Source organism: Argentina anserina, chromosome 7 (assembly GCF_933775445.1).
Source record: "Argentina anserina chromosome 7, drPotAnse1.1, whole genome shotgun sequence".
Lineage (NCBI taxonomy): Eukaryota > Viridiplantae > Streptophyta > Magnoliopsida > Rosales > Rosaceae > Argentina > Argentina anserina.
In genome coordinates, this window is record NC_065878.1 from 19,700,601 (window position 1) to 19,727,948 (window position 27,348).

The 27,348-nt window shown below is 38.3% G+C and overlaps 7 protein-coding genes across 7 annotated transcripts; 4 read left to right on the forward strand and 3 right to left on the reverse strand.

Annotated features, from left to right (window-relative positions):
- Positions 1–574: 574 nt before the first annotated feature.
- On the forward strand, positions 575–2,651 carry LOC126803286 (60S ribosomal protein L35a-3). Its single transcript, XM_050531070.1, has 5 exons — positions 575–704; positions 806–841; positions 978–1,206; positions 1,314–1,356; positions 2,293–2,651. The coding sequence occupies exons 1-4, from the start codon at positions 673–675 to the stop codon at positions 1,353–1,355; spliced, it is 339 nt and encodes a 112-aa protein (XP_050387027.1). The 5' UTR covers positions 575–672; the 3' UTR covers position 1,356; positions 2,293–2,651.
- Positions 2,652–6,249: 3,598 nt separating this feature from the next.
- LOC126803284 (probable sugar phosphate/phosphate translocator At3g11320) lies at positions 6,250–9,154 on the forward strand. The gene is made up of 4 exons (XM_050531068.1): positions 6,250–7,073; positions 7,500–7,603; positions 7,732–7,960; positions 8,612–9,154. The coding sequence occupies exons 1-4, from the start codon at positions 6,633–6,635 to the stop codon at positions 8,756–8,758; spliced, it is 921 nt and encodes a 306-aa protein (XP_050387025.1). The 5' UTR covers positions 6,250–6,632; the 3' UTR covers positions 8,759–9,154.
- Positions 9,155–9,517: 363 nt separating this feature from the next.
- On the reverse strand, positions 9,518–10,135 carry LOC126803747 (uncharacterized). The gene has a single exon (XM_050531492.1). The coding sequence runs from the start codon at positions 10,133–10,135 to the stop codon at positions 9,518–9,520; it is 618 nt and encodes a 205-aa protein (XP_050387449.1).
- A 1,749-nt stretch (positions 10,136–11,884) lies between these two features.
- On the reverse strand, positions 11,885–14,693 carry LOC126803285 (LIM domain-containing protein WLIM2b). The gene is made up of 6 exons (XM_050531069.1): positions 14,440–14,693; positions 13,872–14,068; positions 13,404–13,503; positions 13,272–13,306; positions 13,051–13,140; positions 11,885–12,347 (listed from the first exon to the last, which is right to left on the reverse strand). The coding sequence occupies exons 2-6, from the start codon at positions 14,004–14,006 to the stop codon at positions 12,105–12,107; spliced, it is 603 nt and encodes a 200-aa protein (XP_050387026.1). The 5' UTR covers positions 14,007–14,068; positions 14,440–14,693; the 3' UTR covers positions 11,885–12,104.
- A 1,187-nt stretch (positions 14,694–15,880) lies between these two features.
- LOC126802415 (uncharacterized protein At2g39910) lies at positions 15,881–19,196 on the forward strand. Its single transcript, XM_050530040.1, has 9 exons — positions 15,881–15,974; positions 16,051–16,525; positions 16,620–16,706; positions 17,176–17,366; positions 17,868–18,063; positions 18,136–18,200; positions 18,404–18,505; positions 18,598–18,697; positions 18,934–19,196. Exons 1-9 carry the CDS (start codon positions 15,934–15,936, stop codon positions 18,943–18,945), a joined length of 1,269 nt encoding a protein of 422 aa, XP_050385997.1. The 5' UTR covers positions 15,881–15,933; the 3' UTR covers positions 18,946–19,196.
- A 103-nt stretch (positions 19,197–19,299) lies between these two features.
- Positions 19,300–20,660, forward strand: LOC126802417 (uncharacterized). The gene is made up of 3 exons (XM_050530041.1): positions 19,300–19,944; positions 20,095–20,150; positions 20,305–20,660. Exons 1-3 carry the CDS (start codon positions 19,917–19,919, stop codon positions 20,536–20,538), a joined length of 318 nt encoding a protein of 105 aa, XP_050385998.1. The 5' UTR covers positions 19,300–19,916; the 3' UTR covers positions 20,539–20,660.
- A 2,768-nt stretch (positions 20,661–23,428) lies between these two features.
- LOC126802827 (1-acyl-sn-glycerol-3-phosphate acyltransferase 2-like) lies at positions 23,429–27,348 on the reverse strand. The gene is made up of 10 exons (XM_050530535.1): positions 27,217–27,348; positions 26,985–27,107; positions 26,767–26,806; positions 26,596–26,669; positions 25,985–26,044; positions 25,193–25,324; positions 24,942–25,064; positions 24,216–24,308; positions 23,988–24,074; positions 23,429–23,857 (listed from the first exon to the last, which is right to left on the reverse strand). The coding sequence occupies exons 1-10, from the start codon at positions 27,331–27,333 to the stop codon at positions 23,582–23,584; spliced, it is 1,125 nt and encodes a 374-aa protein (XP_050386492.1). The 5' UTR covers positions 27,334–27,348; the 3' UTR covers positions 23,429–23,581.

Genomic DNA, 27,348 nt, shown 5'->3' on the forward strand with positions numbered 1-27,348 from the left:
TTGGACTTCGCCTAAATTTAGCACACCCTATTATTAAATCCTGGATCCGTCCATGACTCCGATCCATTAAAAGACTAACCGATTCTATATGAGAGTAGCCTAGATAACAACACAGGTTGGGTACTGGATTTTCGCAATGTACTCTTCTCCAAGTCTCCAATGTGAAATTATACGACGAGTAGAAGTTTACGGCCATCAATTTGAGTCCAAAGACCAGACATGTACAATCTTACAAAGTCCTCAAATTCTTCATAAAGCTTTTCCTATAACCAATAATTAAATTCCAGAATGTGGCGTATTTAGTCACACTCTTATGTCGGGAATCACCTTTTTAACCAGTTCGCGGGCATGTCATCTCCTTAACGACTAAAAATCTATAGATTCACGATCGAATTTCAATCGTATATCGGCATCTCCACCGTTCTAAGACTTCTAACCACTGCATGTGTGACACATTTCATTAGTAAACTGTAAACGTGTATATAGCAAAGTAATTGACTGGGCTAAAAAACGCCAAAAAGCCCAATAAATGTTCTTAAACTCAGTTGGGCCTTCTTCATAGAACCCAAGCACCCTTCGTATAAATATCCCCCATTTATTCTTCGTTCACCTAGCTAGGGTTTAGCACTCCTTCTGCGCAGTCGTCTCTGGTAGCTCACTGAAATCTCAGAAATGGTGAAGGGACGCCAAGGAGAGCGAGTCAGGTTCGTAATCCAACCCCAAATTTTACAAACCCTAATTTTCAAAATCTCAATCCGATTATTGCATCAAAGGTTTCTCACTTGTAATCTCTCTTGTGATTCAGACTCTACGTCAGGGGAACTGTCCTCGGCTACAAGAGGTAATTCAGACCCTAAATTTCGTGTCTTTTTTGCTTCTTGTTCTTAGTTTGGATATTGTAGAAACCCTAAAATTGGATAAAGGGGGAAATTTTATTACTAGGGTTTGAGCTGATTTGAGTGTTGGATTGGGTTTAGGTCCAAGTCGAACCAGTACCCGAACACGTCACTGATTCAGATCGAGGGAGTGAACACCAAGGAGGAAGTTGGGTGGTACGCCGGGAAGCGATTGGCTTACATCTACAAGGCTAAGGTGAAGAAGAATGGGAGCCACTACCGCTGCATTTGGGGCAAGGTTGCGAGGCCACACGGTAACACCGGTGTCGTTCGTGCTAAGTTCACCTCCAATTTGCCACCAAAGTCCATGGTAAAGTGCCATTCTCAAACTAGTGGTGGTTAGTTTGTAATAGGTGTATAGTGGTTATTGTTTCGTAAAGGGGTTTCTGATCGATTTATTTTGTTGTGGCTTTGCAGGGTGCTCGAGTGAGGGTGTTCATGTATCCCAGCAACATATAAGGTACTACTTTGTTGCATATAACTGTGTTTGGCTACTTTTTGTTATTCTGATATGCTGATACTGTTCTGCTCCTTGGATCTTTAGCTGTAGTGTAATATTTGGTAGTTTATGGTACAATGGATACATTATATGTGCTGGTTCAGTTTAATACTGAATTCTCATGTGTCTTGAATAAAATCGTTAACTGGTATTTTATCACCTCAGCATATATATTGATATAGAGGTTGCAAAAGCCATGGAAAGCCAGAGTCAAAGCTGCTATATGTTATCGAGTCTTGGAGCTTTTTTGGTTATGAAAATAGTTATGTTGGTAAAAACTGAGAAAAGACAACAGTTTAGAGTACAACGGTGTATTGTACAAGAGTATAAGATTATTTGAACTGCTACTGTTGTAGCTACAACAAGACAGGTATCAGCCCATCTATGTTGGCCCCCAGGCTCTCGGTGTTGATAAATCTTAGTTATTGAACTATTGTTTTGTCAAGTAGAATTGAGCATTTTCTGAATTAGATTTCAGAGTGTAAGTGAGTTTATTAATTTCAGAGTACAAGTGACTATTTATTAAACCATTAGCTGAAAACAGTTATTGTCTCTAGTCAAATTCCTTTTTGTCCGACTCCTAGTTCTCTACAGACCAAGACCTTTTCGTTTGTTTTTGTGGCCTTGCACATGTGGCTTGATCCAATATCTTATCACAATCAAGTCATTCCAAGGCTTGCTGGCTAAACCAAATAAATTTCAATCTTTATGTTACGTTTCTAGCTGCATTTTATCCTGGTTCAACTGTGCATCTATATTCAAATGTCATTTCACACCTATCAGCTTTCCTTTTTCCAACTTCAAACAATTTTAAGGATTTATCCTGGTTTAGTTGATTGGTTTCCAGTTTATTCTTCTACCTTGATTCTAATCCTATGCTAATTTTCCTTCTTACAGTTCAGTACTTCCTAGACGATAGAGATGGAGCACTTCAGTATTTTGATTACGTGGTTGTTATGAGTTAAGATAGATGTATTGCTTCTTAGAAGGGTCACTCAGTTTTGTTTGTTGAGGAGAATATTGTATTAGACTCCTGACTAAGACTAATTTTGTGTTGGGTTTGGATATTCATTGCAAACCTTCACGGTTGGCACTCTCCTTTTTGAAATATTGGTTTCATATCAATATCCTACATGAAGAAGGCTCAGACCTATGCTGTCCACATATTATACTTACTGCCTCTATCTTAAGTTTCTGGTATTGTCTGGTGAACAAGGCCCTGTTGGGTCAATTTACACAGCCATTGTTGTTGCCAATTGTTTCTTACTAAGATACTGCCCTCTTGATGCTTTGTTCTTCTTTTGAAAAACCTTAGCTAGACAGGGCTCAACAGGAAGGCGTGCAGTCGCTGCAACAGTTTAAAAGATTGTAGCTTTGCTTTCATATGCAACACTAGCTCATGTGATGTAAATGTTGCCTTATCTGTAAGTTACATTATCTACCATTTCATAAACCACATTACCGTTAGTCACGCTATTCTTTGGTCTTTGATCTCTCCATCTTTTTTGAATCTTGAACCAAGTTGCAATGTGCTTTGGGAAGTGCCGAGAGTAGCGTTCTCTTTTCCTTATTAAAGGGATTTACGAGTATACCTGCCGACTGCCATTTCTCATTCTTCAATCTTCATCTTTACTCAAAATTGCTTTCATTTTCATACTTGTCCCATACCTATTGAAGCAAAAGCCTGATACGTCGATCAACATGCCAATCGCGAATTCTGTATGGCCAAGAAAGCAAAAGCGTGATACTATATAGTCCTACCAAACGCTTGCAATTGAGAATGTGTAGTAGGCCAATCAGTTCTTGGATACTACATAATTAGCATCCCCATTCTTTTGACTCTACACTTCATAGTTTGATAATGGGAAGCAAATCGTGCGCAACTTGAGGTTGAAACCCCAAATTCCACGTACTATGTGCATAACTTCTTTTTAACTTGACCTCTAGTCTTGAGGGGATAATGCGAGACCTAAATATGAGAAACACCGGCATTTTTGCTTCGTGTTTGGATCAGACTATAATCTTGCTTCATGTTTTGGAATTTGTCTATATGTTTAATTTGAGTGAACTGAACTACTAACCCTTCAAGTTTCATTAGTTTAGAAACATGAATTGAGAGAGATCTGATTATAGGGGATGACGTACAACGCATGCATTGCAGGAGATGTTTTGTAGGATGGTGGAAAATACAGTACTTGTTCGTGCATGTCACAATTTCCTAGCATTTTTTTTTTTTTCACATGGTATATCTCAAATCTGGTATGAATCCATTGGAAACCATGAACTTGTCTTCACTGCCTAACCCTCTTCCTCATCTTATAAAAACGACTCAACACACGCACCTAGTGCATTGACCATCCATAATACGCACACATCCAATTCGGAATAGTTATATCAACACATCCAATGCGATATCAGAATATGAGTTTTAAGACTAAATAAGCTACGCTGTGCCTGCTAGATATTTTGAGCTTGATGCGGAGAGTGATGATGGCATATATGTGAAGTTTTACCTTGATCCTTGAAAGCTCCTATGAGCCTCTGACTGTGACATATATCAATCTCCCTAAAAAAAAAAACCAAACAAATTAGAGTACTTGGACGGTTGGACCAATTGCTACAGAGAAGGATCGGTTCGGATGGGACTGGATATTCTCTCCCCTAATCCCTACACACACCAAGCGTTGAATTAGAAACAGAATATACTCATTAAAGTATTAAACTAGTCCCTCCTCTCTAATTTGAAGGTCTAAAAATCACCAATGCCACGTCCACACCACATAGCTTCAACCTCAACTTCAGCTCCAACTGCTCAGTTCAATACACAGTGGTGGTTGTCTCAGGTAGACATTGTCCGGATCATTTCGATTGCGGGACCTTTTCTGTTAAGACCCTGATAAGGTGGTTTTAGCCCTCCGGTTACCTTCACTCATCTGAAGCTTGTTTCTTTTCAGCTGTTTGGTTCCAAACACACACATACAGAAGACTCAATTTTCCTTCGTTTATGGCACATATTGCAATATTGTCTGCTTCAGCAAGTCTTGTACACTTCAATAGTATATTTCTATCTTTCAAAATCAAATAGTAAGCTAATAGAAAGTTGCAAAATACTGTGTCGCTTCATGAACAATGGATCCAGATTTTTATCAGGAACATGTTTCATTTGGTTTCTGAGAGAACCCTGATGGTGATTTTAGATCAATTGCTTTTATCTTCCATGTTTTGCTTACACTCCAAGCAAAGGAACACCAACTCTACTACTTTGACATTTCTGGGATTTTCAGGTCAGCGTACTGGTGGTGGTACTAAGCAATTGAGCAAGTCAGTAATTCTTTGTTCTTCAAGGAGATATACAAGTACTTCTACTTGTTCCTCATCATCAACCACAACAAGGTTTAGAAGCAAGGGACTTGGAAAGTTTGATTTCGGAGCAAGATCAATAGCTAGTCATGGAGGTTTGGGGAAGGTAGACGAGGGTCAACTGGATCCATGGCCAGATAACAAGGTTGGACTTTCTTCTCAGTCTGCATAAAAAACTCTTTCTACTTTGAAGTTCTTACAAGCAATACTAGTCGGACCACTAATATGAATGCTATGGTACAAGAGATGCGATGTGGTTAGCAATGTTATCTAAGTAGATGCTACGTTGTATAATATTAATTGATCGTCTACATATCGAAACAATATTTATTTATCTAAACGGATATAATCCATAATATAGTACAACTATATAATTAGTATCTTACATCAGTCTTTATTGTTACTTTCACAAAGAGAAAAATCATAAAATCGTTTAGAACGTTAGAAAATTTTAAAGTATCGATTCTCGACATTCAATTTTTTTTTCTTACCATGAATTAAAGAAGAAACAACAATCCAACAGACAACCACCATTAGATATACTAAGCTGATCAAATACTTTGGATGATATGGAACTATGGAAGGGCCCAACCAATAATGCTCCCAAGTCCTTGCATGAAGAAGCATGATACAATTTTCTAGTGCAACTAGAAAAATTTCAAAACATTGCTGGCAGATTCGCATTATCTTATTTTAGCTTTCATTTTTGGACCAGCCATTTTGCAGTGTAATGAAGCCTAACATGTTGTTCAATTTTCTAATTACCGCGCTGAGCATGCTTTTCCTCATTGACAAATGGAGCAGTGGAGCACCTCCAAGTAGATATGCTATGGATGCTTAATTCCCCATACCCCCATACACGTTCTTGTACATTAGTGGTGGTTTAGTTCATCCACATCTCTTCACATAATGAAATGAAAATATTGAGATTTGAATATCTAAAGGGTGTTCGTTAGACAAGAAGAAATTAAAAATACATAAATGGAGGTTGGGATTTCAATTTTGTAAGTTAGGGCCTTGGATTTGGTGGGTCTTGTAATGAGAGTGTGCTAATATTGAACTCGTAGTACTATAAATAACCGGGCGGAATTTTAATACCAAGCAAAATTATTTTATGCATTTCTTTAATTAATTTTGGTTAAATAGGTAATCATGCACTAAAATTTTATGTCGTGGCCGTTGTCATGAATACCAAAATGAATTGCTTTCCAACTTAACAAAGGTTATCAAGTAATGCGATGTATCTGGAACAACAAAACCAAGTCAAAATCTTTAGGAGGCTAAATGAATCCAACTTTGGAATTTGCATTGAAACCTATACCATATAATTTAGAACCTGTAATTAAATTTAGTCAAAGACTCCCACTTTCCTTACATCTCACAACAAAAAACAACAAGAGAGAAAAATTAAACTATAAATTTAAGGAAAATAAATCAATTCAATTACGCGTTCTCTCTCTCTAAAGCTTTAAAACTCTCTCTCTCTCTCTCTCTCTCTCTCTCTCTCTCTTCTCTTCTTCCTCTCCATTCTGCAGAAGAGGCACATTCCCGTCGGTCATCCTCAGACTTCTACGCAGCCTCCCTCAATTCCGACCCCGACCCATTTCGCCGACGCCGTCGCTTCCCTTAAAGACTCATCCTTTCCTCGCTTCCCCTCTCCCAATTCCCCCAAAGCTCTCGCCTTTTCAATGAGCCTCGATCCTCAGATCCATGGAGGGCCGGCCCACAATTCCACCTAGCAGATTTCCTCGTTCCCCGTCTCGGTTTCCCCAATGCTCTAAAGTCCCAGATCCCAGAACCCATCTCTGAATTTTTCTTTTTATTGTTTTTGGGTGAAGCATTCTCAGCCGTCCGATTCGGACCCACCACCGCCGGCGATGAAGGGGAAGAGCCGCTTGTTCACGATCGGGCTTGTGACGGCCTGGTACTCATCCAACATTGGCGTTCTGCTGCTGAACAAGTACTTGCTTAGCAACTATGGCTTCAAGTACCCGATCTTCCTCACCATGTGTCACATGACGGCGTGTTCTCTCCTCAGCTACATCGCGATTGCGTGGATGAAGATGGTGCCGATGCAGACCATTCGATCCCGGGTTCAGTTTCTCAAGATCACCGCGTTGAGTTTGGTCTTCTGTGTTTCTGTTGTGTTTGGGAACATTTCGCTTAGGTACTTGCCGGTCTCGTTTAACCAGGCCATTGGGGCCACCACGCCGTTCTTTACTGCGGTTTTCGCTTACTTTATGACCCTCAAGAGGGAGGCCTGGCTGACTTACCTGACGCTCGTGCCGGTGGTTACTGGTGTCGTCATTGCCAGTGGGGTATGTGCTCTTTTTCTTTGTTGAGTTTTTGTTAGTGTTTTGCGTTTTGTTAATGGTTGTTGCTTGGATGGGAAGTAATGTGGATTGTGGAGGTGGGTTGGGTTGGGTTTGATGTGAGCTGATTAGGATGGGAATTGAGGTTATTGGGATAAGTCTGAAGTGGGAGAGATTGATATATGATGTTTGAGAGAGAAAAAGTTGACAGATTTAGCTTGTTGGTGTGATCTAGTGAGCTTTAGTATAGCTGAGATTAGTATGAAAGATAGGTGTTATTGGGGGGAGCATCAGTTTTGGACTGTGGGAGGTGAATATGTTTGATAAAGCATTGGTTGAATGTGGGGAAAGTGGGTGGTTTGTTTACTAGGGATGATTGGTCAATGTGTTACGATGAAATGCCTGATTTGTGTATTGTTTGCATGGCCACAGGGTGAACCAAGTTTCCATCTATTTGGGTTTTTGATCTGTATCGCGGCAACTGCTGCCAGGGCGCTTAAGTCAGTGTTACAAGGGATTTTGCTTTCTTCTGAAGGGTAAGGATGAAGGAGTCTATATGTTTTTGTTTTCTTTTAATTTGAGTTGATGGCATAAGTCATTTGTTCTGTATTAAATATTGTTCATAAAACAAAATGTTTACTGAGTTGCTGTATTTTTATTCCAGAGAGAAGCTGAACTCGATGAACCTCCTATTATATATGGCTCCGATAGCTGTTGTTTTCCTACTACCTGCAACACTTATCATGGAAGATAATGTCGTTGGGATAACACTAGCTCTTGCAAGAGATGATGTGAAGATTATATGGTATCTGTTATTCAATTCGGCATTGGCATATTTCGTAAATCTGACCAACTTTTTGGTCACAAAACACACCAGTGCTCTGACTCTTCAGGTATGTCTCCTTTCTTGTTGTAGGCAATGTATTTATGTTCACAGCTGAACATCATGGTTGCTTTTAGATAGAATATTCCCCGAGTAATCCTTTTCTTTCATTCTTTTGTTATTGCGTGTGATAAAACTAGTATTAGTTGGTGTGTTCTTTTACAAATAGTATATGAATAATTCAAATATTAGTCAGTTTGTGGGCTGAAGAGATGGAACAATATATGCAGGCTTAAACCTTTGGAAAATAGGGAGCTGTGTATATAGGGGCAGTTAGCCTTATACTCAGCTGGTCTTATATTTCTTGACTAATATGCTCTAGGAAGGCATTGTTAGGACACACTGGTGACCAATAGTACGATAATTGAAGCTGTTCAAAGCTGGTGATAGTCTGACATAAGCAGCTAAATAACTTCTTATCAACTCTGTATCCCTGCTCTCACATGGTCATATTGACTGATGAAAGACCTAATTTGCTCTAGGATTTCAGACTTGTCTGTTCTCAAGTGTTTATCCTAAAAGATGTACTTCAGGGATATGACTCATAGATTATAATACGCTTTAACTTTCTGCTTATGATGTCAATGTCTAAATCTTTTCAGCATTTTTATAGATTTTTTCATGAAAATTTTATAACAATTGAAACTTGTTGGATATCCAGGTACTAGGAAATGCAAAGGGAGCTGTAGCTGTGGTTGTTTCGATATTAATTTTTAAAAATCCTGTTTCTGTGACTGGAATGATGGGTTATTCCCTCACAGTTTTTGGAGTAATTCTATACAGTGAAGCGAAGAAACGAAGTAAATGATATTTTCATCCTGGGAAAGCATCATGTGAAATTTCCTACATTATGAGGAACAGACTATGAGACAGCTGTGGCCTTCCCTGAATCTAGAGGCAAGTTATGGCCACATACTAGCAGTTGTTGCCGGGATTTTGCCTCTAAAACATCTATTTTTTGCCTGGAAGCCTGAAGTGCATGGTTTCCATTTGTATCAGCAACACCGCAGGAATAGTCAAAAGTAGGAAATTCAATAAGTGACTCGTATGTCTCTGTTAGTCCCAGCTTGGGGGTTATGCAGGAATATATTTTTATCTTCTTATTCTTTTAAGTAAAGGGTTGTAGAATTGGTTCTTACACAATCAGTCTGTTATTAACATTTCACATATTGATTAATTAATGAAAAACATTCATAATTCACAAGTTTTTTGCTCCACTGTTTATTCACCATTGCTGCATGAGAGCAGTGTTCACCCAGTCACTAATTGAGCAAAAGATTGATGGTATAAGAAAAACAGCTTTCTGATTAAAGAAAGTATCTCTAATCCAATTGAAGCTGAATGCTTGTTCTCCCCTGTGTACACCAAAATGTAATAGTCCTATGACCCAGGTTTCTTCTCAACCAAGAGTAAGGTGTACTGGAAGATGTTCTATCCTATTTGGAATGAAAAGCTGAAGTGAATTACATTGTCAATGGCAATCTGGTTAGATGAAAATACTCAACCTCCATCAATTCAACCCCGGTCCTCTTACATCTTTTTCCTGCTCTGCATCTCTTCATTAACATCATCTCTCTCCATTTTCATCTCCATCTCCATCTCCTGCATCCATTTCATCTTCAGCTCCATTTTTGGGACCCATTTCATCTTCATCTCCATTTCCATCTTCCTGTTCCATTTCATCTCCACCATTATCTTGAGGACCCATTTCATCTTCATCTCCATCTTCCTGTTCCATTTCATCTCCACCATAATCTTGAGGATCCATTTCATCCTCATCCATCATCTGAGACCACACTCGCTTTCGGTTAATGACAATTACTCTGTCAACTTCTTCTCCATCTCCATCTTCATCTTCTAAATCCATTTCATCTTCATCTCCATCTTCTGAATCCGTCTCATTTTCTTCTTCATCTTCAATATCAATTTCATCTTCACTGGTACTGTCCACGATACCTTCATTCCTCACTTCAGCCCTCTCTCGCTTTCGATGATACATGTGGTTAGCCGCGGGAGGCTCATATCCTATGAAATCTACCCCCGGGATTCTATACACAATAACAGTAGGCACATCTCTCCCCATGTACATTGTCACTTGACTCGCCCCTGGGAAATTCTTCGTGATCGTGTTGATGTAGCTATGCAAACACATCATGCAAAGGGGCATCTCCACTACAGCCTCCATTTCTATAATGGTTGCTTCTTCAGGCTGTATATATAAATGCTTGCATTAATTTCTTGAAGGATAAGTAACACAAATTTAATCTCCTTTCCAAACAACAATGAAAAAGGAAAAAAAAAAAGAAGAAAAAAAAAAACTAAGAATCCACCTCTACACGATCAGCATTGTTGCTGTAACTGGCTCCAAACCTGTCATCATCATCATCACTCGTGTCACTATCACTGCCTCGATCGAGAACCGCATTGCCATTGCCTCTTTCCTTGGCGAAACTCGCTGCTTGGTTGTTAACTATTGATATTGAAACTGCAGTAAGAATTTGATTGACAAACCCAAGATTGATCAGCCTTGTTTCTTGACCTTTAAGGAAACTGTGAACAAGTATGTGGTGAGTAAAGAGTGTACCAGTTTTGGTTTTGTAGATGCTAAGACTGTAGAAAACTCTAGCTAATCTCCGCGGTGGCATCCTAAACAGGGCATCGTATTCTGCTTCTGGGTCAATTCCAAGATTCTGGCTCACTTCGTTGGGAAGTTTCATCTTCAAATCAGCGATATTTAAACAACCAGAGAAAAATGAACACAAAATCAACAAATGGAGAAGCAGATTTCAGAGAACAGTGCCCAATTTCTGAGAAAATGAAGAGGAAAATTCAGATGACGCAGAGTAACGAAGATCAAGTTCATTCTTCAGTAACCAAGAAATCCAAGAAACATGGCCAAATGCATGAAGAACTAGGTACATTTTGTTGGAGAGGAGAGATCCCACATCTAAGAAGTGACAAAGAAAATAAAGCTTATAAGTGGGTGGATAATAACCAATTGTACCGAGGCCTTTTGTGATCAAAACCCAACACCTGTGAGGTGGCTAAGTTGGGATAATATCGGTACAGTTGGTCCACATGCCACGCTTGTCGCTGTTTAACACATTTTAGACACAGAAAAACCCAAGAAAACGGAAAATGATGCAGAGTAATAGTTCATATTCAAAGATAATCATCCAGGAAACTGAGAATCAAGTTTGTCCATTAAAAAATTAAACAATCTCCAAGAAACAGTCATGGAAAAAAAACATTGATATGAAGAGCAGTAAATCCTAGAAGAACAAGAAGAATTCAAGAAGTTGAACAAGAATCAGAGCAAAAAGTTGATTTTTACAGTACCTCTCAGAGAAAATGTGATGCTATTAATGGAAGGTGTTGCTGTTCTCAACCCGGAAAATCAGAGCTTGAAGATGAGATTATAGGCTTGGCGTTGTGGTTTGTGAGAAATGGGAATTGTATGAGGTTGTGTTTTAGAACTGTAACGAATCTTGCTGGGGAAACTTGAATGGTTTCTTGATCCAATTGTTATAAATTTATACTAACAGAACCGGTTTGTTTCCCGCCAATTGTAACAAACTAACCACTTTGCTAAGCGCTTCTGTGTATCACTGTTTCTGAACTTCAGTATCTTAACCCTCCATATCTCATTACTTTTTTAACGCCGGTGATCGATTACGAAATTCCACTGTGCTCCCTAGTTTTCACCCTTTCAAGTCCGTTTTACTTCAATAAATCACATGCTCCGTGAGACCGTGACATGGTAGATTTCGTTATGTAGCTATTCCATTCCTTTGTGTTTACAAGGAAAGTCCTTGAGTCCATAATTTCCAAGATATCAGCAAAAAAAAAAAAACTAAATTTGTCACCTGGGTCCTATTATCTATGCTCATGTGACCTTTGTTCAGGTTGAGAGCAAGCGCAACACAGATATCTCTTTGTAGAAAGTAACATGAACTTGCACAAATGAAGAGAAAGAAAAAGGTCGTTTTACAACTGTCAGACTCGGCATCACATACATTAAACAAACACAAGAATATGCCCAAGTTCATTGAGCGAAAGTCAATAGCGAAGATGGACGAAGTTTACTCACTCAGTTAAGACAACACACAATGAAACAAAATAAAGCAGATGTAAATAAACTATGAACTTGGCATTTAGGCTTCTGGAATGCTGGCAACTGCTGCAGCAGCTGCTGTTGCTGTTGCTGCTGCTGCGCGCTTGATTGATGCAGACTTAATAAGATGGTTGTAGCTCCCCTTCTCCTTGAAAAGCTGGGAGAAATGGTGCTTGCAGTATAAAATTCCTTCCAGGGCTGCATAATTTGATGGAGTAATAGGACACCCGCCATGAGAACACTTGAAACACGACTTGTGATAGGCCTGGCTCTCCACTGTCACCTGTAGTGTAAAAATCCCAAATTATCTGATCTCTTCAATTTTGTGTTTTATGAATTTGGTGTCAGTGGGCAACAAAATACAGACAAGATTTCAAGGAGGTGGTGGAGGATGGGGGAGTCCTACAGAGATAGAGCTATAGTTACTAATCTTGCGAGCTGTAGTTCCTTTCTAGTATTTTCATACTATTGCTCTCCTTAAGAATACCCACCAAGATGAACATATCATTCCTAGTCTCTAACAAGGCTAACTAATATAATAGTGGAAAAACTTATTATCCTTCATAGTTCAAAACAATTATTTATTGGTCCATGTTGATACATAGAGTTCGGATTAGCATTAAGTGCACACTTTTTATTCCCTCTACAATTGCACATCGAACCGAGTATTCACATGATTTGACTTCAATTATGAAATCCAAATATCAAACATACCAAACATTAGACTCAAGGAAATGTTATAACCAATTATTAACATTATATCTATGAAAATTTTAAATCAAAGACTCACTCTTTGCAAATAACTTATCTAAGTAACAAGCACTCTTGTAGGAACTAATGTACATACAACTTCAGCTGTGAGCGACTTTTTCTGACAATGATACACTCAGGAGGGAAATGTCAACCAATTTCTTTATTCGTCCAGGACAACAGTGGGAAAATAGGAATAAAGAAAGGATAATATCACCATTATAATGAGATTGTACCTTCTCTAGTGGATACGCAGTTTTACCACAAGTAGCACATTTTTCTTGTGTGCCAGAAAACATACCAGCAGCTTTGCTGGGTGACCTAGTCTGAAACAAATGCAAGCATTTGACAAGTTGCGTTAAAAGGAACCCATTAATAAGAAAATTTAATATAGTACAAAAATTTAATAATTCAAAACCAAGTTTAATGTGAGGCAGTGTTGTGATGGGGAAATTACCAGTTCTGGAGTTAGCTTCTCAGCTGACTTTGCAGCTGTTTCAAATACAATTAATAGAAGATTAAACTAGTAAACTACAAATAAATGCAGAAATAACAAGGATAGATTCCCAGGCAATATGTAAACACATACGTGACTGGAAGTTCTTGTTGAAGTTCCCAGTTTCCTTGAAGAGTTGCTCAAAGTGAGGCTTACAGTACAGAACACCTTCCATTGAAGAATAATTGCTTAACTGTAAACATAAAAATCACAAACCTTAAATACATACAACCCTATAAACAGAATTTGGATATCTGCTCAAGCAAATCACTTCATGCAGGCCCTCTTACTAACATTTAGGTTCATACACGACAGTTTTGGTCATATAAAAGGTTTAGAAACCTCACACTATCCTTTCAATTGTGTATTAGCAATCAACTTAACTATTCCAATTACAATATAACTTCATTTTCAGAATAATGTATTTTGGCGATTAACAGTCCTCACAAATGCATATAATGAATATGTTTGGGGTCACACTAAAGCAATCATCTTCCAGAAAAAGTAACATACTGCGGATACTAAGCTACACATTATGAGCCAGCATTGATGGTTGAGTACCTTCAAAGTTCCTTTGCAGTGAGTGCACTTGAAGCAAGACTTGTGGTAAGAAACCCCATCTGCAGATAGCTCCTCAACTGGGTAAACCGTCTTTGAACAAGCCTTGCATTTCTGTTGGGTGCCAATGAAAGACATAATTCCCTGAAGCTCTTTAGATCTGGCTCTTTTCTATTACCCAAAGAGCCTTTCCTCTCCAACTGCAATGAACAATTAAGCCCATCGAAAATGGCAGTCAGAATTTAACAATCAGAGTAAATATTAGAAGCTTCAAAGTTACATAATTTGACTACTCATCTAAAGTAATGGATGGAACAACTACTATTCAGATAAGCTAAAGCCTCAAACTTTAATCACAAAGATAGAAAACCCAAAACCAAAAAAAACCCAAAATCAAATCTTTTCTTCAGCTTTACTGATTCAAAAAGTTCCACAAAACACAAACAGCTGATCTCAACTCACTTATGTGATCCAAACAATACCAACACCAACCCAATAATGCAAAACCAGATAACTAAAGATCCAGCTGAAATGAAGTCAAAAACCATTCTCAACAGTCAAAGAAACATACCCTCTGAGAAGCCTTGAACAAAGTGAGAGAAAAATGGTGGATCTTTTGAGGCTGACCAATAAAAAAATGGGGTATAGGAAAATAAAGGCTGGTATTGAAATGAAATGGGAGAATAAAGGTAAAGGTATTGGTTGATGTGAATGAGACGGAATGAGATCCGAGCGCTTTTTGCAGCGAGCGGAAGAAGAAGAAGAAGAAGAAGAAGAAGAGTAGTGGAGGAAGACGATGATTGGCAATTATAGAACAACTAAGAAAGACTCCTCCTACTCCTCAAAAATCGAATAAGAGAGATTTTACGAGTCATTTAATTCTACTTATAACGCCTTGCTGGTGACACTTTGGCTCCACCTTGTCTCTGTTGAACAAACTCCATTCCATTACGCGGCTTTTTTCCGCCCCTGTGTTTGTGATCAATTTACACGTTGACCTCATCATCATCTTCATCTTCATCTTCTTCTTCTTCTTTTTTAGTTTTCACTTTCAGTTTACCTTCTCAAGTACTAGAGATAACCCGTTTGAATCGAAGTTTAGGAGAGTGAAGTTGCCCCCATTTTGATTAAAGTAACGTATATTTTCTAGTGTTTCAATACATGAGAGTTGGAAGTTGGAACCACTGGTAAGAGGTGAAATATGATGCGCGCTCTTGTATAACAAACTCATATGTTAAACACTAGTGTAAGATTGCTCAAACCGGTGAGTGAAGCTACAAAACTGATTAATCAATTTTGCCAAATAAAATGATATGATTTTACACATTTTATGTTATATCATACGCCAGTTATCTTAATTTTAAAACTTAGGAATCGTAACATATTATTTACGTTTTAGTGTTGATAGTAACAACTCAAGAAGTATGAAGATGTAAGAGACAATACACTCTTAACACATGCAACAAACTCGTATGTTCAAAACGGTAATGCGTAAATTACAAAAAAGACTTATCAGCCAAATGATATCATTTGACAATCTAACCTATAATAATCCTTACTGCTTATCTCGACCTTAAATTTAACAATTGTGTATTGATGTTTAACGCGCCAAATAATTTACCATATGTAAGACTCATCGGTTCGCGCCACAAAATACTTGTATCTTCCAAATATAGATAAGAATAGAAATTTCATTTCAAAAAAGAAGAAGATAAGAATAGAAAAGGTAGGATGAAGCATCCAATTACGTGCACTCAACGTTCGAGTTAAGAACAGCTCCTATCAGTCATATGTGTGCACATATCTTCGAGTTAAGAACAGCTCCTATCAGTCCTATGTGTGCACATATCAGATGCCTGATATTGGGAGTGGACATGGTAAAAAGATGTTTAAAGAGCACGCGCCTGAATTTATTACGTCAAAACTACGAGGCATTATTTTGTCCCTCTGTAACGTCATGTCGTTTCATCAAAACGACGCCGCAGCGAACTGATACCAAAACAATATTACAGAGCAAACCAGAGAGTAGCGAGTTCAGTTCAGACGGCGCGAAACCAAGTCGGAAATGTCGAAATCGTCCTCGGCCCTCTACGAGCTTCTCCTCCAGTAAAAGCTCTCAACCTTTTTCCCCTGAAATTCAAATCCCTAATTTTCTCCAATCTTTTTTTGTTTTTTTTTTCAGATTATCGGAGCCGATCTCCGAGGCTCTGAGCAAAGCGCCGTACACGCCGTCACAGAGCGCCACCGTCTCCGTCAAAGCGCTACTGGAGCCTCTCCTTCCTCGGAAACCTAACCCTAACGTCGACGGAGCTCACCTCCGCGCCTCAATCCGAGACTTCACTCTCGCCTGTGCTCTACTCTCCGCCTCGCAATCCTCAAGCCACGAGCTTCTCTCCTGGATCCCCAACCACCTCGCCGCCGCAGCCGATCGGGCGTTTGCGGAGTTTTCAGGAGCATATTCCGATCACGGCGAGAAATCCGGTGACGGTTTGGTGGCGGAGTTGATGCCTGAGGTGATGCCTTTGCTGAAGGAGAGGATCAAGGAGAGCTCGATTGATAAGACGACGGAGGGGGATGAGGTGTCGGCGGCGTCGGCGAGAGTGCCAGTAGGGTTTGCCGTTGTGGCTGCTTATCAGTTTAGGTGGTTTGTTACTCAGGTGTGGATTAATTTCCTTAATTTATTTTGGTGATGGTGATTTGGAAATTGGTTGTGGATTTTGTATAATGTGATTGGTGATTGTTGTTTTGTAGATTGATTATTCGCATTCGAGGAAGCTGTGTGCTTTGGCTGTTCCTTGTGGCTTGACGGCTCTGGATCACTGGTCGCCGGAGATTAAAGTATGTGTTTTTCTGTTCATGCTTGTTCTGCTTTCGGTTTAATTTGCAGTGGAAATGTGCTCATTCATTATATATAATGTAATGTAATGTAGCATTGCAAACATGGATTGCCAAAAATGTATTTTGTCACCTTATTATTAAAACAGAAACTTTAGGATTCAGAAATTGGTGCTTAAGTTTTTATTTTTACTTTTCGTGTTAAGAATGGGAGTTTGGAAGCAATAGACCCTCACATTTTTGGCTGAAACGTAACATTACTTATTACTCAAGGCATTATCTTGTCAACTTTGTAGCAAGTTTTTTTTTTCATACAGTTGCTCCTTTTTGGAGGCTGTAAAGCTCATAGAGGTTGGACTTTCATGTGTTGTGGAAAAACTAATAGAAGGGAGCTAGAGTGATGGAAATTTTGTAGAGCAAGTATACATGTGTAAAGGCAGGTGGGTGATACTCTTTATGTGTTTTCTTTCAGGGGCAGGGCATGATAAGCTTTATACATATTGTGAAAAGTGTAGATGCTGCTGAGCTAGCTTGGTGTCAAGATGCAATTCTTGATGCGTGCTGCCATAATATTGCTTCTAGTGATGAGATATGGCATCTTGTGGTGGAGATGTCAGTACTTGTGGTGACGCGTACCCAGCAGAGTAATCCTCGTAGTGTGTGGTATGCTTATATTTCAGAGGCTTTGTGATGTGTGTATTTCTTAGGTTTGTGGGTGTTATTTATGAATGAAGGAACATAAGTGAGGTTTATTGATATACAGCTGGATGGATACATCTTTATTGAAAACTTAAAGAGCATGAAAGAAAAAACTTATATGATAAAATGAAAATGGTCTCCTTATGAGTAATGAGAAAATGAAAATGATCTCTCATTATGCTTTTGAGATTCCACTTGATTATGTAAATTATTTGTTCATTCCTATAGACTGTAGTTTCTTTTACTTTGGCAATCCTTACCAGATACTATCCTGCACTCTCAAAATTCTTTGTTTGGATAATAATGTCAACTTTGATGACTTAGTGTGCCATTTTATTTGAATCGGGTCATGCAGTTAAATGTTTGTTAAAATACTTAAAATTCTGTGTGCTGCCACTTTTATTGGGCAGTTACTTTGCATGTTCTTATACTATGAATTGATAGCCTTTTTGTTATTTTCTATAGGTTTGATAAAATTTTAAATGAGATGTTAACTCACCTGGAGCGTCAGCCTAGGAACAAGGAGCGCCGTGTTGCATGGCTTCGGTATGTAGAGCCACTCTTTAATGGTGTTGGTCTGGTGTTACTAGCGAATTTCAGGCGAATTTTCCCTCTTTTCTTTAAGTGGATGCATGCTGATGATGATGACACTGTTTTACTGGTGAGCATCCTTTTGTTTGTGTGATTCAATTTTGCAACTTTAAAAGCTATTTATGTTTAAAAACTTTTGCAGGTTCTCAAACAGATTGAAACAGTTATAAAGCTAACATGGATTAGGAATACACCATATGTGGAAAGGTAAACTGCACAATTATGGTTTGGACCTCATATGTGCATCGTTACTGCCCATCAGAAGCAATTGTTTCTTGCTTGTAGACTTGATTGTCTTACTCTGGATGAAATTAAGCTTGAAATTATGTTATTTTCGAGTTTCAGTTTGCTGCCATTCTGCTTTGAAGTTATGAAGTCTTCCTTATTAATTACTGTACTATTTAATTCAGGTTGGTGGATGAACTTGCAACGTTGCACAAGGAGGCAGCATTGAAAAGGTCTCGTGAAGAAATTAGAAATCCTGTCAGTCGTATACTGATCCTGCTCCATCAGTAAGATTATTTCTATACATAATTTGGAGAACTTGTATGAACCTCCTATATGATTGTTATCTTGCATCTTACATACTTCTTTTTATTCGTAGATGCAAAGGTCTGCAATTTGAAGCAGCCTGGGGCAAGCATAGAGATGATCCGAACTTGGCAACAATTGCTCCATCTTTAAGTGAAAGAAGATCAGCAATGGTAAGAATTACCCTTAATGCAAGCATATATCATATAATGTCGCAGCACCAGTTAGATATAAGGCTCAAAGCCATGGGAAAACTCAGCAAGTAGCCATGTTTTGTTGGCTCATTAATCCAAGTGACTGGTAGTAAATGAAAACGAAACAGTTAACAGTGTGTGGGTCTTGAGTCTTAGTGGCTTCCTGAGTTCCTTCCAAGAAATTAATGTTTATGATTGATCGTGTTCTTCTCCAGGTTTTCCAGTGATGCCGGGTCTTTAGTCTTTTGTACAGAACAAGATGATATGCAGATGGGCGTGCCATTATGAATTTTACTGATTTTAGCTTTATGATTCATTTATTCCGAGAACACACGTAGTTAGATATGGCTAAGATGAGTAAGATCCTCACCTACCTTGAGATCGTATGCACTTTGTTCATCTCTCCCTTAATCTCCATATACTGTAGAATGGATCATCTTCATCGTTCACATAATAGAAGTATTTAGTCTTGGCACAATTTCTCATATTTATTATTCTTCTCGTAATGCTAGTTTGACTCGTACGTATAGAATACACGGCAAGTTCACTGCAATGACAAGAACACCCCAAGAGTTCTTTTTATACCAAAAAGAGAAAAATGATTTTTTGTTTTGTTTTGTTATTATTCTATGTTTAATTTATACGATTTGTTGAAGGTTGCCATGGCCAAAGCCAGGGGAAAGGAGAGTTGGGGAACTGATTCCATAGTATTTTGGTACTGTATACACGTAGTATATGTGGACACTTGTTACAAAACTTGTTACATGATAGAAATTTATCATGACTTTAATCACCTATAGTCCATGATGTTCATAACTTGGATATAAGATAAGCTAATGTCATGACACTGACTCATGACTCTTGGTTTCTGCACAAAAGATCTAGTCTGCAGTAAATCTCTAGTACAGTCAAGCCTGCATTTCTGAACAGTGTGTCAGTCAGCTCTGAGTTTGCGGTGGAATCCATTTATAAGTTTAAAACCCCGTCAACCTTCCAATTCTTAGTAGTGTAGAACCCTAATTTATGTGACCCGGCTGTAACTCGCTATATATAAGAGCTATTGATAGTCTCAGACAAACCAAGCCTCATTCATCTTTTTCTCTCACTCTCAAGCCTCCTCCATTCTCATCACATTCTTCTTTTGTTAATCTTGTTATTTTGTTAACCCCCTTCTGGCCTTCTATCACTAGATTGCAATATGGCTGGGTGCGGATCCTATTCTGAAGGTTAGAACTTTGATGGTTCTGGTTTTGGTTAAACTAGTTTTCAAGACTTCGAAAATTGTAGATTTGGTGGGGCTGTAAATTTTTTTTTGGGGATCTCTCCAGTTTTGCCACATTGGCTCAATATGCGTATTGTTGTTTCTACCTCTGAAGGATTTCCCAAGGCCTCTGTATGGGCAGGGTTACTTTTGCAGAAGACCAAAGATCAAGTATGTTCAGTGATTAACTTTAATTTGTCTACGATTCTAAGTTGCTATTGTGTTTGGTTCCACATATATTGAGTTACTCGATTGCTGTATTCATTGACAAAAAAAAATGTTGTATGCCAATTTATGACTAATCTTGTTAATTGCCATATCACAGGCATTCATTCAGTACCTACTGCTTGTTTGGAATAGGAGGTGTTGGCAAGAAGTAGTTATCACTTTCCACTTGATTCGTTCCGGCCTCGTAGTTTCCGGCGAAAGGGCAAATTTGGCAGACTGGATTACCATGTCAAGATTTTCCAATCGGCGACAATCTTGGCTGGGAAGGAAGATTGGGCACGGAATTGTAGTCCGGTACAGGGCCAAAGCAATTAAGGAACATGGAGCCTGATCGTGGTGCCCTTAGACGTCAAATGGAGCTTTGAGCTCGGCCATCTTTCATTTCTCAACCACTGCATTATCACATGAACTCTTGATTCTTGAAGGATTCTAGTATCAGTTCATTTAGTTTTGTAGATTAATCTCAAACACTACGAGTCTAGCTTTATTACCAATATTGCTCATGTATTGTGCAAATTTCATTTGATTCTAGCATTACTCATGTTGAGTTCTTGATGTATTAGATCTCTATCAATAAATAGAAGGCAATCAGGTGTAAGTGATTCCATATAAGCATCTCCTGATATAGTTCACTTGAACATATCAAACAACACGATGAAATTATTCACTAAATTTGAATCCCATATATGGAGTTGAAGTTCATCATATGTATCGCAATCCCAAAGATCTGTTCAAGAGAATGCTTCCATTATAACTTGCTACGTACATATATGTTTTCTGATCAATAAGCTAGGGGTTGGCAAAAACATTCAAACCGAACTTACACAGGTCTTCATTACAAGTGCCAATCACATTGACATACTCAGCTAGCTAGAAGAGCTAGATCTCCCATCAATATTATATTCAGAGCCAGAGGGAGTTGAAAACTTAAAATTATTGAATCAAAGGTTTGAACTTTACGGTCTAACACAATACGATTACTTGCATGCAACGAATTAGTGAAGAACACGTCCAACATCTAATTTGCTTAATGTAGATTGTAAGGCATATATATATAGATTGTAAGGCATACATATATTGATGTAGAAATGAACAGAAGGGAAATAACTAAATCTAGTCTATCGAAAAACCTACAAATTGAGGACGGTTGTGCATGGGAGTACATTCAAAATGAGGTCGCAAAATCACTACTAACAAAATAACTTCTGTTGAACATATAGTTATATTAAATCAAGAAATTTAGTTTCACTTTTTAATTGATATACCGCCACCAACAGAATCTCTAATTTAGATTCTCCTCCGCCGATCTCCTCCTCAACTTCTCCCTCACTATCACCGAGAACCCCAGCTCTTCTGCCACCACCACCCATACTCCTGGGCGGCTGTGCCTTTATAAGCCTCTGGCATCCATTGATAGTAAAAAAAGAAGGCAAACTCCCTCCAGAGATCCGCCACTATTACCATTCTTCAGAACTGGCTTCAAAGCACCACTGTGGTTCAATGGTCTAAATATCGGTTATCGGCATCGTATCGGTTTTGTAAAATAAGGATATAACGGGGATATATCGAGATATATCGGATTATATCGGATTTATCGTTTTTGTTAATTTTTAATTTAAATTTAATATATTTATAAACATATACTTCAAAATATTCAAAATATACCAAATAATATTAACTACTAAGTACTAATTGAACAAAAATAGGTACACAAAAGATAAATTGAGATATTGATTATGCATTCATCCATTATAAATTCTCTCATCATCAGAATCAAAGTCAAAATCATCTTCTCCATTATCTTCATCCTCATCTTTTGAGATAAAATCATCTTCATAAATCACCTTCTATCTATTTCCGTTGAAATTCCTCAAAACGACATCGTCTCCTTAAAAAAATCACCGAAAAAAAGGTAACAAGAAAAAAAGTCACAAAAAAAAAGTCAACGAAAAAAAATTATCGAAAAAAATCATCGAAAAAAAAGTCTCCGAAAAAAAAAGTAAACGGAAAAAAAAAGTCCACCAAAAAAAAATCCACCGAAAAAAAAGTCAAACGAAAAAAAATCCACCGATATATCCCGATATATCCCAATATATCACCGATATATCGCATGTTGACCCGATATTTTGAGTTGACCGATATATTAAGGCGATATGGCATTTATCCTATCGGTTTCTAAATATCACCGATATATCGCCGATATATCCTCGATATATCGCCGATATATCCCCGATATATCGCCGATATATCCCCGATATATCCCGATATTTAGAACACTGCTGTGGTTAGAGCAGAGAGAACAAGGGTTTACAGCACGAGCAGATCCATGGATGAAGAATGGAGAATTTGTTGTGGCCCATAGATTGATTAAAAAAATTCATGGATATCTATTCTACCTCACTCGCTAGTATTCTGCAATTTGGAATCTGCTCTCAAACAATTAGAAATTAACTCCACGTGTTGAATCTACACGGGCCGTGTATTGAATAACTTTCGTTCAGCACTTCTCTATTTTTTCTTCGATCTTCTTCTACTACTTTGGCCTTCACCACCATCGTTTAAATACATCCACCAAACAAAATCTGAGTCATCCTGAGAGATTCAACGGCGGGATCTCAATACAAAGCCCAGCATTGGTTTGCCGCATAGGATCCCAACCCACCTAACAACTCTTCTAGACTCCTCCACTCTAAAACAGTCGCACATTGCACACACCTCTCTGGCTTTTCCCGCCAAAAATCCCCCTTGAATCCTAACCGTCTCGTAACAAACCTCCCCCAGCCAAAAACCCCTGCTTCTTCTCCAAGACTCTCTCTCTCTCTCTCTCTCTCTCTCTCTCTCTCTCTCTCTCTCAGAGCTTAGCTATGGCTTCCCACTTCTCTCTCTCTCTCTGCCGTCTCCTTCATCACCCTCCTCCTCCTCTCCCCAACCCCGCGGCGCCCTCGCCGGACACCTCCTCCACCATCATCGGAGCCACCTACTCGGCCTCCACCGCTGCCACCTACCCCGCACCTCCCACCCTGGAGCACCTGTCCTCCACCGTTGCCTCCCCGGGATCATCCGCGCTTTCCTCTACTCCAACACCACTCTCCTCCTCACCATTCCCAACGCCCCGTGTGCTGCCGCTCACCGCCAACCGCTCCAACGCCATGCCGTGTCTCTACGCGCACTTCGGATAAGTAGATATGATCGCACTCCGGAAAGACTAGAAAACATTGCCATTATATAACCTTATTTACATCCAAAGTTATAAAGAGTCAAGAAACTAATCCCAGATTACTTCATATAAAGCTACGACCATAATAGTTCATGTTATACTACGTTTTCAGACTATCATTATGTACACAAGTCTAAGAAAGACTTTTGAATTGTCTTCACCACAAATATTTTTCCAAAGGGAATGTCGTTATGAAGTCTACAGCACAATCAAGCAAACATTCCAATATGGGCTCAAATATGGGCGCAATGTGGTCCGAGTAAGTAATATTTGCTATAGCGGCTTCCAGGAAACACTTCAACAATGAAAGCACTCCGCAGCCAAACAGAGCAAGCAGCCGGCCAGTGAATAGGGCAGCACTCAACACAACCAGTGAATTTCCACAGACAAAGTTGAAGTTTAAAGCCCACAACACAATCAGAGATATACCAACCTGCATCAAGCCACATTTAATGAGTATGACATTCAAAACACCCTACAACCCATGTAAAGGCAACGATGCAACAAATCACGTGCTAATAGAAGAGAGTTGAGTAGCTAATTGATCAGCATAAGTCTCCTACCAAGAAACACTTGAGTGGCCGACCAATAGCTTGCAATCCTTTATTGCCAAAAGAAATCTCTACCATATGCTCGTTCAATAATGCATACTGGTATACCAGAAGTGAAGAGCCAATCAGGAAACAAGTACACATAACAATGGAAGCTAAACCAGACTAGTAGTCTGTTTAGGCCAGTAACAATATTCTATGTCAGCAAAATGACACCATGAAACATAGTATTAAGAGCACCTTGGCTGCAAGTATTTGTGTGCACCACTCCTCATCAGCATCATCAGTTTCAAGCCAATTTTTAGTCGCATGCCGCCTAATGTACACATGCACCTGCAAACAGTAAGTAGGCAACTAAGCTTGTTTTCCAACATACAGGATAAACAAAAAATGAATCGGTAATAAAGTATATTAACTATCATTGATATATATATATATATATCAATAATAGTCTTATGACATTTTCAAAATATATCAATAGATGAGGCAAATGACTAAAACATTGATTAAATATCAAGTCAACCCAGCATGTTTCTACTTACAGGAGAGCGTGTTAAAAAAAAACATACAAACGAAGGCTAGTGATGTAAGAGTAACGAGAAGAGCTAGTATTCTGTAGCCATTTATATAGAAATGAAAGGAAACTATCCCCAAGCAAAAGTTGTGGGCTGCAACTATGAGACACCGTTTCGTATTGCATATCTGATTAATTAATACTTGTCTAACTTCTGATGGTGAAAAAAAAAAGGAAAAGAAAATCTCATTTCCAAAATTGTTAGTGTTTATGGAAAATCTAGCCAGAAATAAGCCATAATGCTCATAAAAGAAGAAAATGACTACAAAAGAGCGAACCCAAGGAAACAGAGATAATGGGATATAACACGACTCAACAGGCAGTACAGAAAAGTAAAAGCATCTTTAAATACTAATACAGCCTTTGCAAATTGTCAAGTATGTTAGGCTTACCAAAGAAGGTGCTTTAATTGCACTTTCAAGTGTGAGTGCAGGTGAAGCTTTAGGATTAGCCAATGTAATCAAATAAATGGCTGGAACAGCAGAGCATGCACATTTTACTGCATAGACCAAATCCTGCAAGCAACGGAATTTGAGATAAGCAATGTAACACTTTAAACTTATATTGAAGGAGAGTTGAATATTCAGCTGAAAATAGAATATTATTACTTGGTTAAACATTAAATAAATAAACACTGTTATACCTTAGTTTCAGAAATCAAAACTTTGCCTGGGACAGGACGACTTTGTGCAGCTAGAAGATCTCCCTGAGTAAAGCCAGTTCTTTCTAGGACAACTGATAACCAAAAGGACTGAGGGAAGTCCTTTAGATCTGACTGCACACGTTACAACAACATTCAAAAATTAGTCTCAAACCTTGTTTTGACTTGATGAATAAATGAAAATTCAGTGCTTGCATCATGGACACAACTTCTAAAAAAAATGTTCAGAAATCCACATGACCATCCTATAACCTGCATATAAGGCATAACATTCACGGACAAGTAAAGAGTACTTGGATTAAAAAAACCACATGATCAATAAACCAAAGATTTACCAAAAGCAGGCACTCTTTTATGAAAAAAAAATATATATGTATATCTAACAATTGATGTTTGATACCATTGGAAGGCATCATTCGTCCATTTCTTCTCTATGTATACGTAAAAATATATCAAAACGGACAAAACCTGTTCAAATGACTTTCTGTGAACTTTGTCTAGCTCTACTTTCTTTTAGTTTCTTCTTATCATTTCACTTTTTTTTTTAAGATAGACAGTAATTAATAAGTTTACAGTTTAGAGTCAACTAACAACGCTGGGGTGCCTCAAACACAAGAGGCAAAATTGAAACAAAATACTAAAAACACACAACATAAACATATAAAGTGGACTACGTTTTATAAAGTATTAATAATGAGCTGAAGCAAAGAGCTGACTTTACAAGCTTCATCTCCACATGCTGAGAAGACATCTCAGTTGGAACATACCACATACCGCAATGTAGTTTGATAATGTCTTTATTACAGCTAATAAACTGCCAAGGCAACCTGACCACTGCATATGTAGAATTAGTTATGAATCAGTACTTCAGTAGTGCAGAAAAATTACAAGTGCGTGCATAAAAGACCTAGATAGTAACAAATGCAGCGGTCAACAATAGTCTCAATAAAGGGTTTGTACATGCAATGATAGTTGGGAAGTAAAATGTCATCAAGGGCCGATTGTTGTTCAATGAGTTATTAGATAACTGTTTACAGAGATTATGTAACTGAAACCAAATATCGGGTTCACTTGTACGGCAAATCAGATTGGAGGATAGTTAAGTATTGTTACATTCTCCTACTCTTATCTCTTACTCTCCTCACAAGATCTATAAACCGCATCTTCCATTTTTTAAATATTTATATCTTTCTAAGCCATTATAAACATTCCCACATCAATCACTTTCCGATACTAGTATAACAACGTAAACTGTAAACATGCTTTTGTAGTGAGGACCTGAGCAAGAACTGATTCAATAATGTATGCATCATAAATGAGTGCAAACAACGAGCTAACAATGTGTTTGTATTCATATGTCTGATAAAGAAGAAGAAACTAAGTACCTGATCGAGAACTAGTTTCAGAAGATGATCTTCATCATCTCTAGCATTGGAGAAGAAGATTTGATGTTCTTCACCTATAATATAAATAAGAAACGGAAGCAGATAAATAAATTTTTCGTCTACCTTTCACAATAATAAAAACAATAAATACCAAAAGGAAAATTGCCTTACCATTCAAAAGATTGACTTCATGCACTAGACTCTCTTGGATCTGCAGCAAGTAGAGTTAAGTAATTCAGAAGCTAAGATTGCAATTTTAATTAGAAAACATAAATGAGAACTACCAAACCGAGTTATAAGCAAACGTCTAGATTAAATAAAATCATGTTTGAATTTCAAAAGAAATACTTGTAGGCATTCAGATACGTTCAACAAGTTGAGGTATATACCTTAACGCCAGTCCAGAAATCAATGAGGCCTATCAGAATCCGCCAATCCATCTCTTTAACGACGCCGTTTATCCTTGTGTATGCATTCTCCGAGATCGGTGGAATACAAACAAAGCAAATCGCCTGGAAACAATTCAACAATTACACTAATCGAATTCCAACAAGAATAACAAAAATTACAATTCTAGGAAGAAGATGTAGAAGAAGAAGAAGAAGAAGAAGGAGGTAGTACCTGCACCAGATTAGTAAAGAGGCCGGAGGCGCAGAGCAGCACCGCCGGAATGAAATGACCGATTAGCGGATAGAGGACCACCACCGCTGAAAACACGATACCAAGTGCAGTCGCCATGAACGGAGAACCGAA

Bases quoted from the DNA above. Each gene is read 5' to 3' on its own strand.
- LOC126803286 (XM_050531070.1), top strand. From the start codon at position 673: ATGGTGAAGGGACGCCAAGGAGAGCGAGTCAG. The intron at 842-977 runs GTAATTCAGACC...GATTGGGTTTAG, and splicing joins ACTGTCCTCGGCTACAAGAG to GTCCAAGTCGAACCAGTACC. The intron at 1,207-1,313 runs GTAAAGTGCCAT...GTGGCTTTGCAG, and splicing joins ATTTGCCACCAAAGTCCATG to GGTGCTCGAGTGAGGGTGTT.
- LOC126803284 (XM_050531068.1), top strand. From the start codon at position 6,633: ATGAAGGGGAAGAGCCGCTTGTTCACGATCGGGCTTGTGACGGCCTGG. The intron at 7,074-7,499 runs GTATGTGCTCTT...GCATGGCCACAG, and splicing joins GTGTCGTCATTGCCAGTGGG to GGTGAACCAAGTTTCCATCT. The intron at 7,604-7,731 runs GTAAGGATGAAG...TTTTTATTCCAG, and splicing joins ATTTTGCTTTCTTCTGAAGG to AGAGAAGCTGAACTCGATGA.
- LOC126803747 (XM_050531492.1), bottom strand. From the start codon at position 10,135: ATGGAGGCTGTAGTGGAGATGCCCCTTTGCATGATGTGTTTGCATAGC.
- LOC126803285 (XM_050531069.1), bottom strand. From the start codon at position 14,006: ATGTCTTTCATTGGCACCCAACAGAAATGCAAGGCTTGTTCAAAGACG. The intron at 13,141-13,271 runs GTAATTTCCCCA...CATTTGTTTCAG, and splicing joins AGAAGCTAACTCCAGAACTG to ACTAGGTCACCCAGCAAAGC. The intron at 12,348-13,050 runs GTACAATCTCAT...TTTACACTACAG, and splicing joins CTGCGTATCCACTAGAGAAG to GTGACAGTGGAGAGCCAGGC.
- LOC126802415 (XM_050530040.1), top strand. From the start codon at position 15,934: ATGTCGAAATCGTCCTCGGCCCTCTACGAGCTTCTCCTCCA. The intron at 16,707-17,175 runs GTATGTGTTTTT...GTTTTCTTTCAG, and splicing joins ACTGGTCGCCGGAGATTAAA to GGGCAGGGCATGATAAGCTT. The intron at 18,064-18,135 runs GTGAGCATCCTT...AAACTTTTGCAG, and splicing joins ATGATGACACTGTTTTACTG to GTTCTCAAACAGATTGAAAC.
- LOC126802417 (XM_050530041.1), top strand. From the start codon at position 19,917: ATGGCTGGGTGCGGATCCTATTCTGAAG. The intron at 19,945-20,094 runs GTTAGAACTTTG...CTACCTCTGAAG, and splicing joins GTGCGGATCCTATTCTGAAG to GATTTCCCAAGGCCTCTGTA. The intron at 20,151-20,304 runs GTATGTTCAGTG...GCCATATCACAG, and splicing joins TGCAGAAGACCAAAGATCAA to GCATTCATTCAGTACCTACT.
- LOC126802827 (XM_050530535.1), bottom strand. From the start codon at position 27,333: ATGGCGACTGCACTTGGTATCGTGTTTTCAGCGGTGGTGGTCCTCTAT. The intron at 26,670-26,766 runs GTAAGGCAATTT...TTTATATTATAG, and splicing joins TGAAGTCAATCTTTTGAATG to GTGAAGAACATCAAATCTTC. The intron at 24,309-24,941 runs GTAAGCCTAACA...TACTGTTTGCAG, and splicing joins CAATTAAAGCACCTTCTTTG to GTGCATGTGTACATTAGGCG.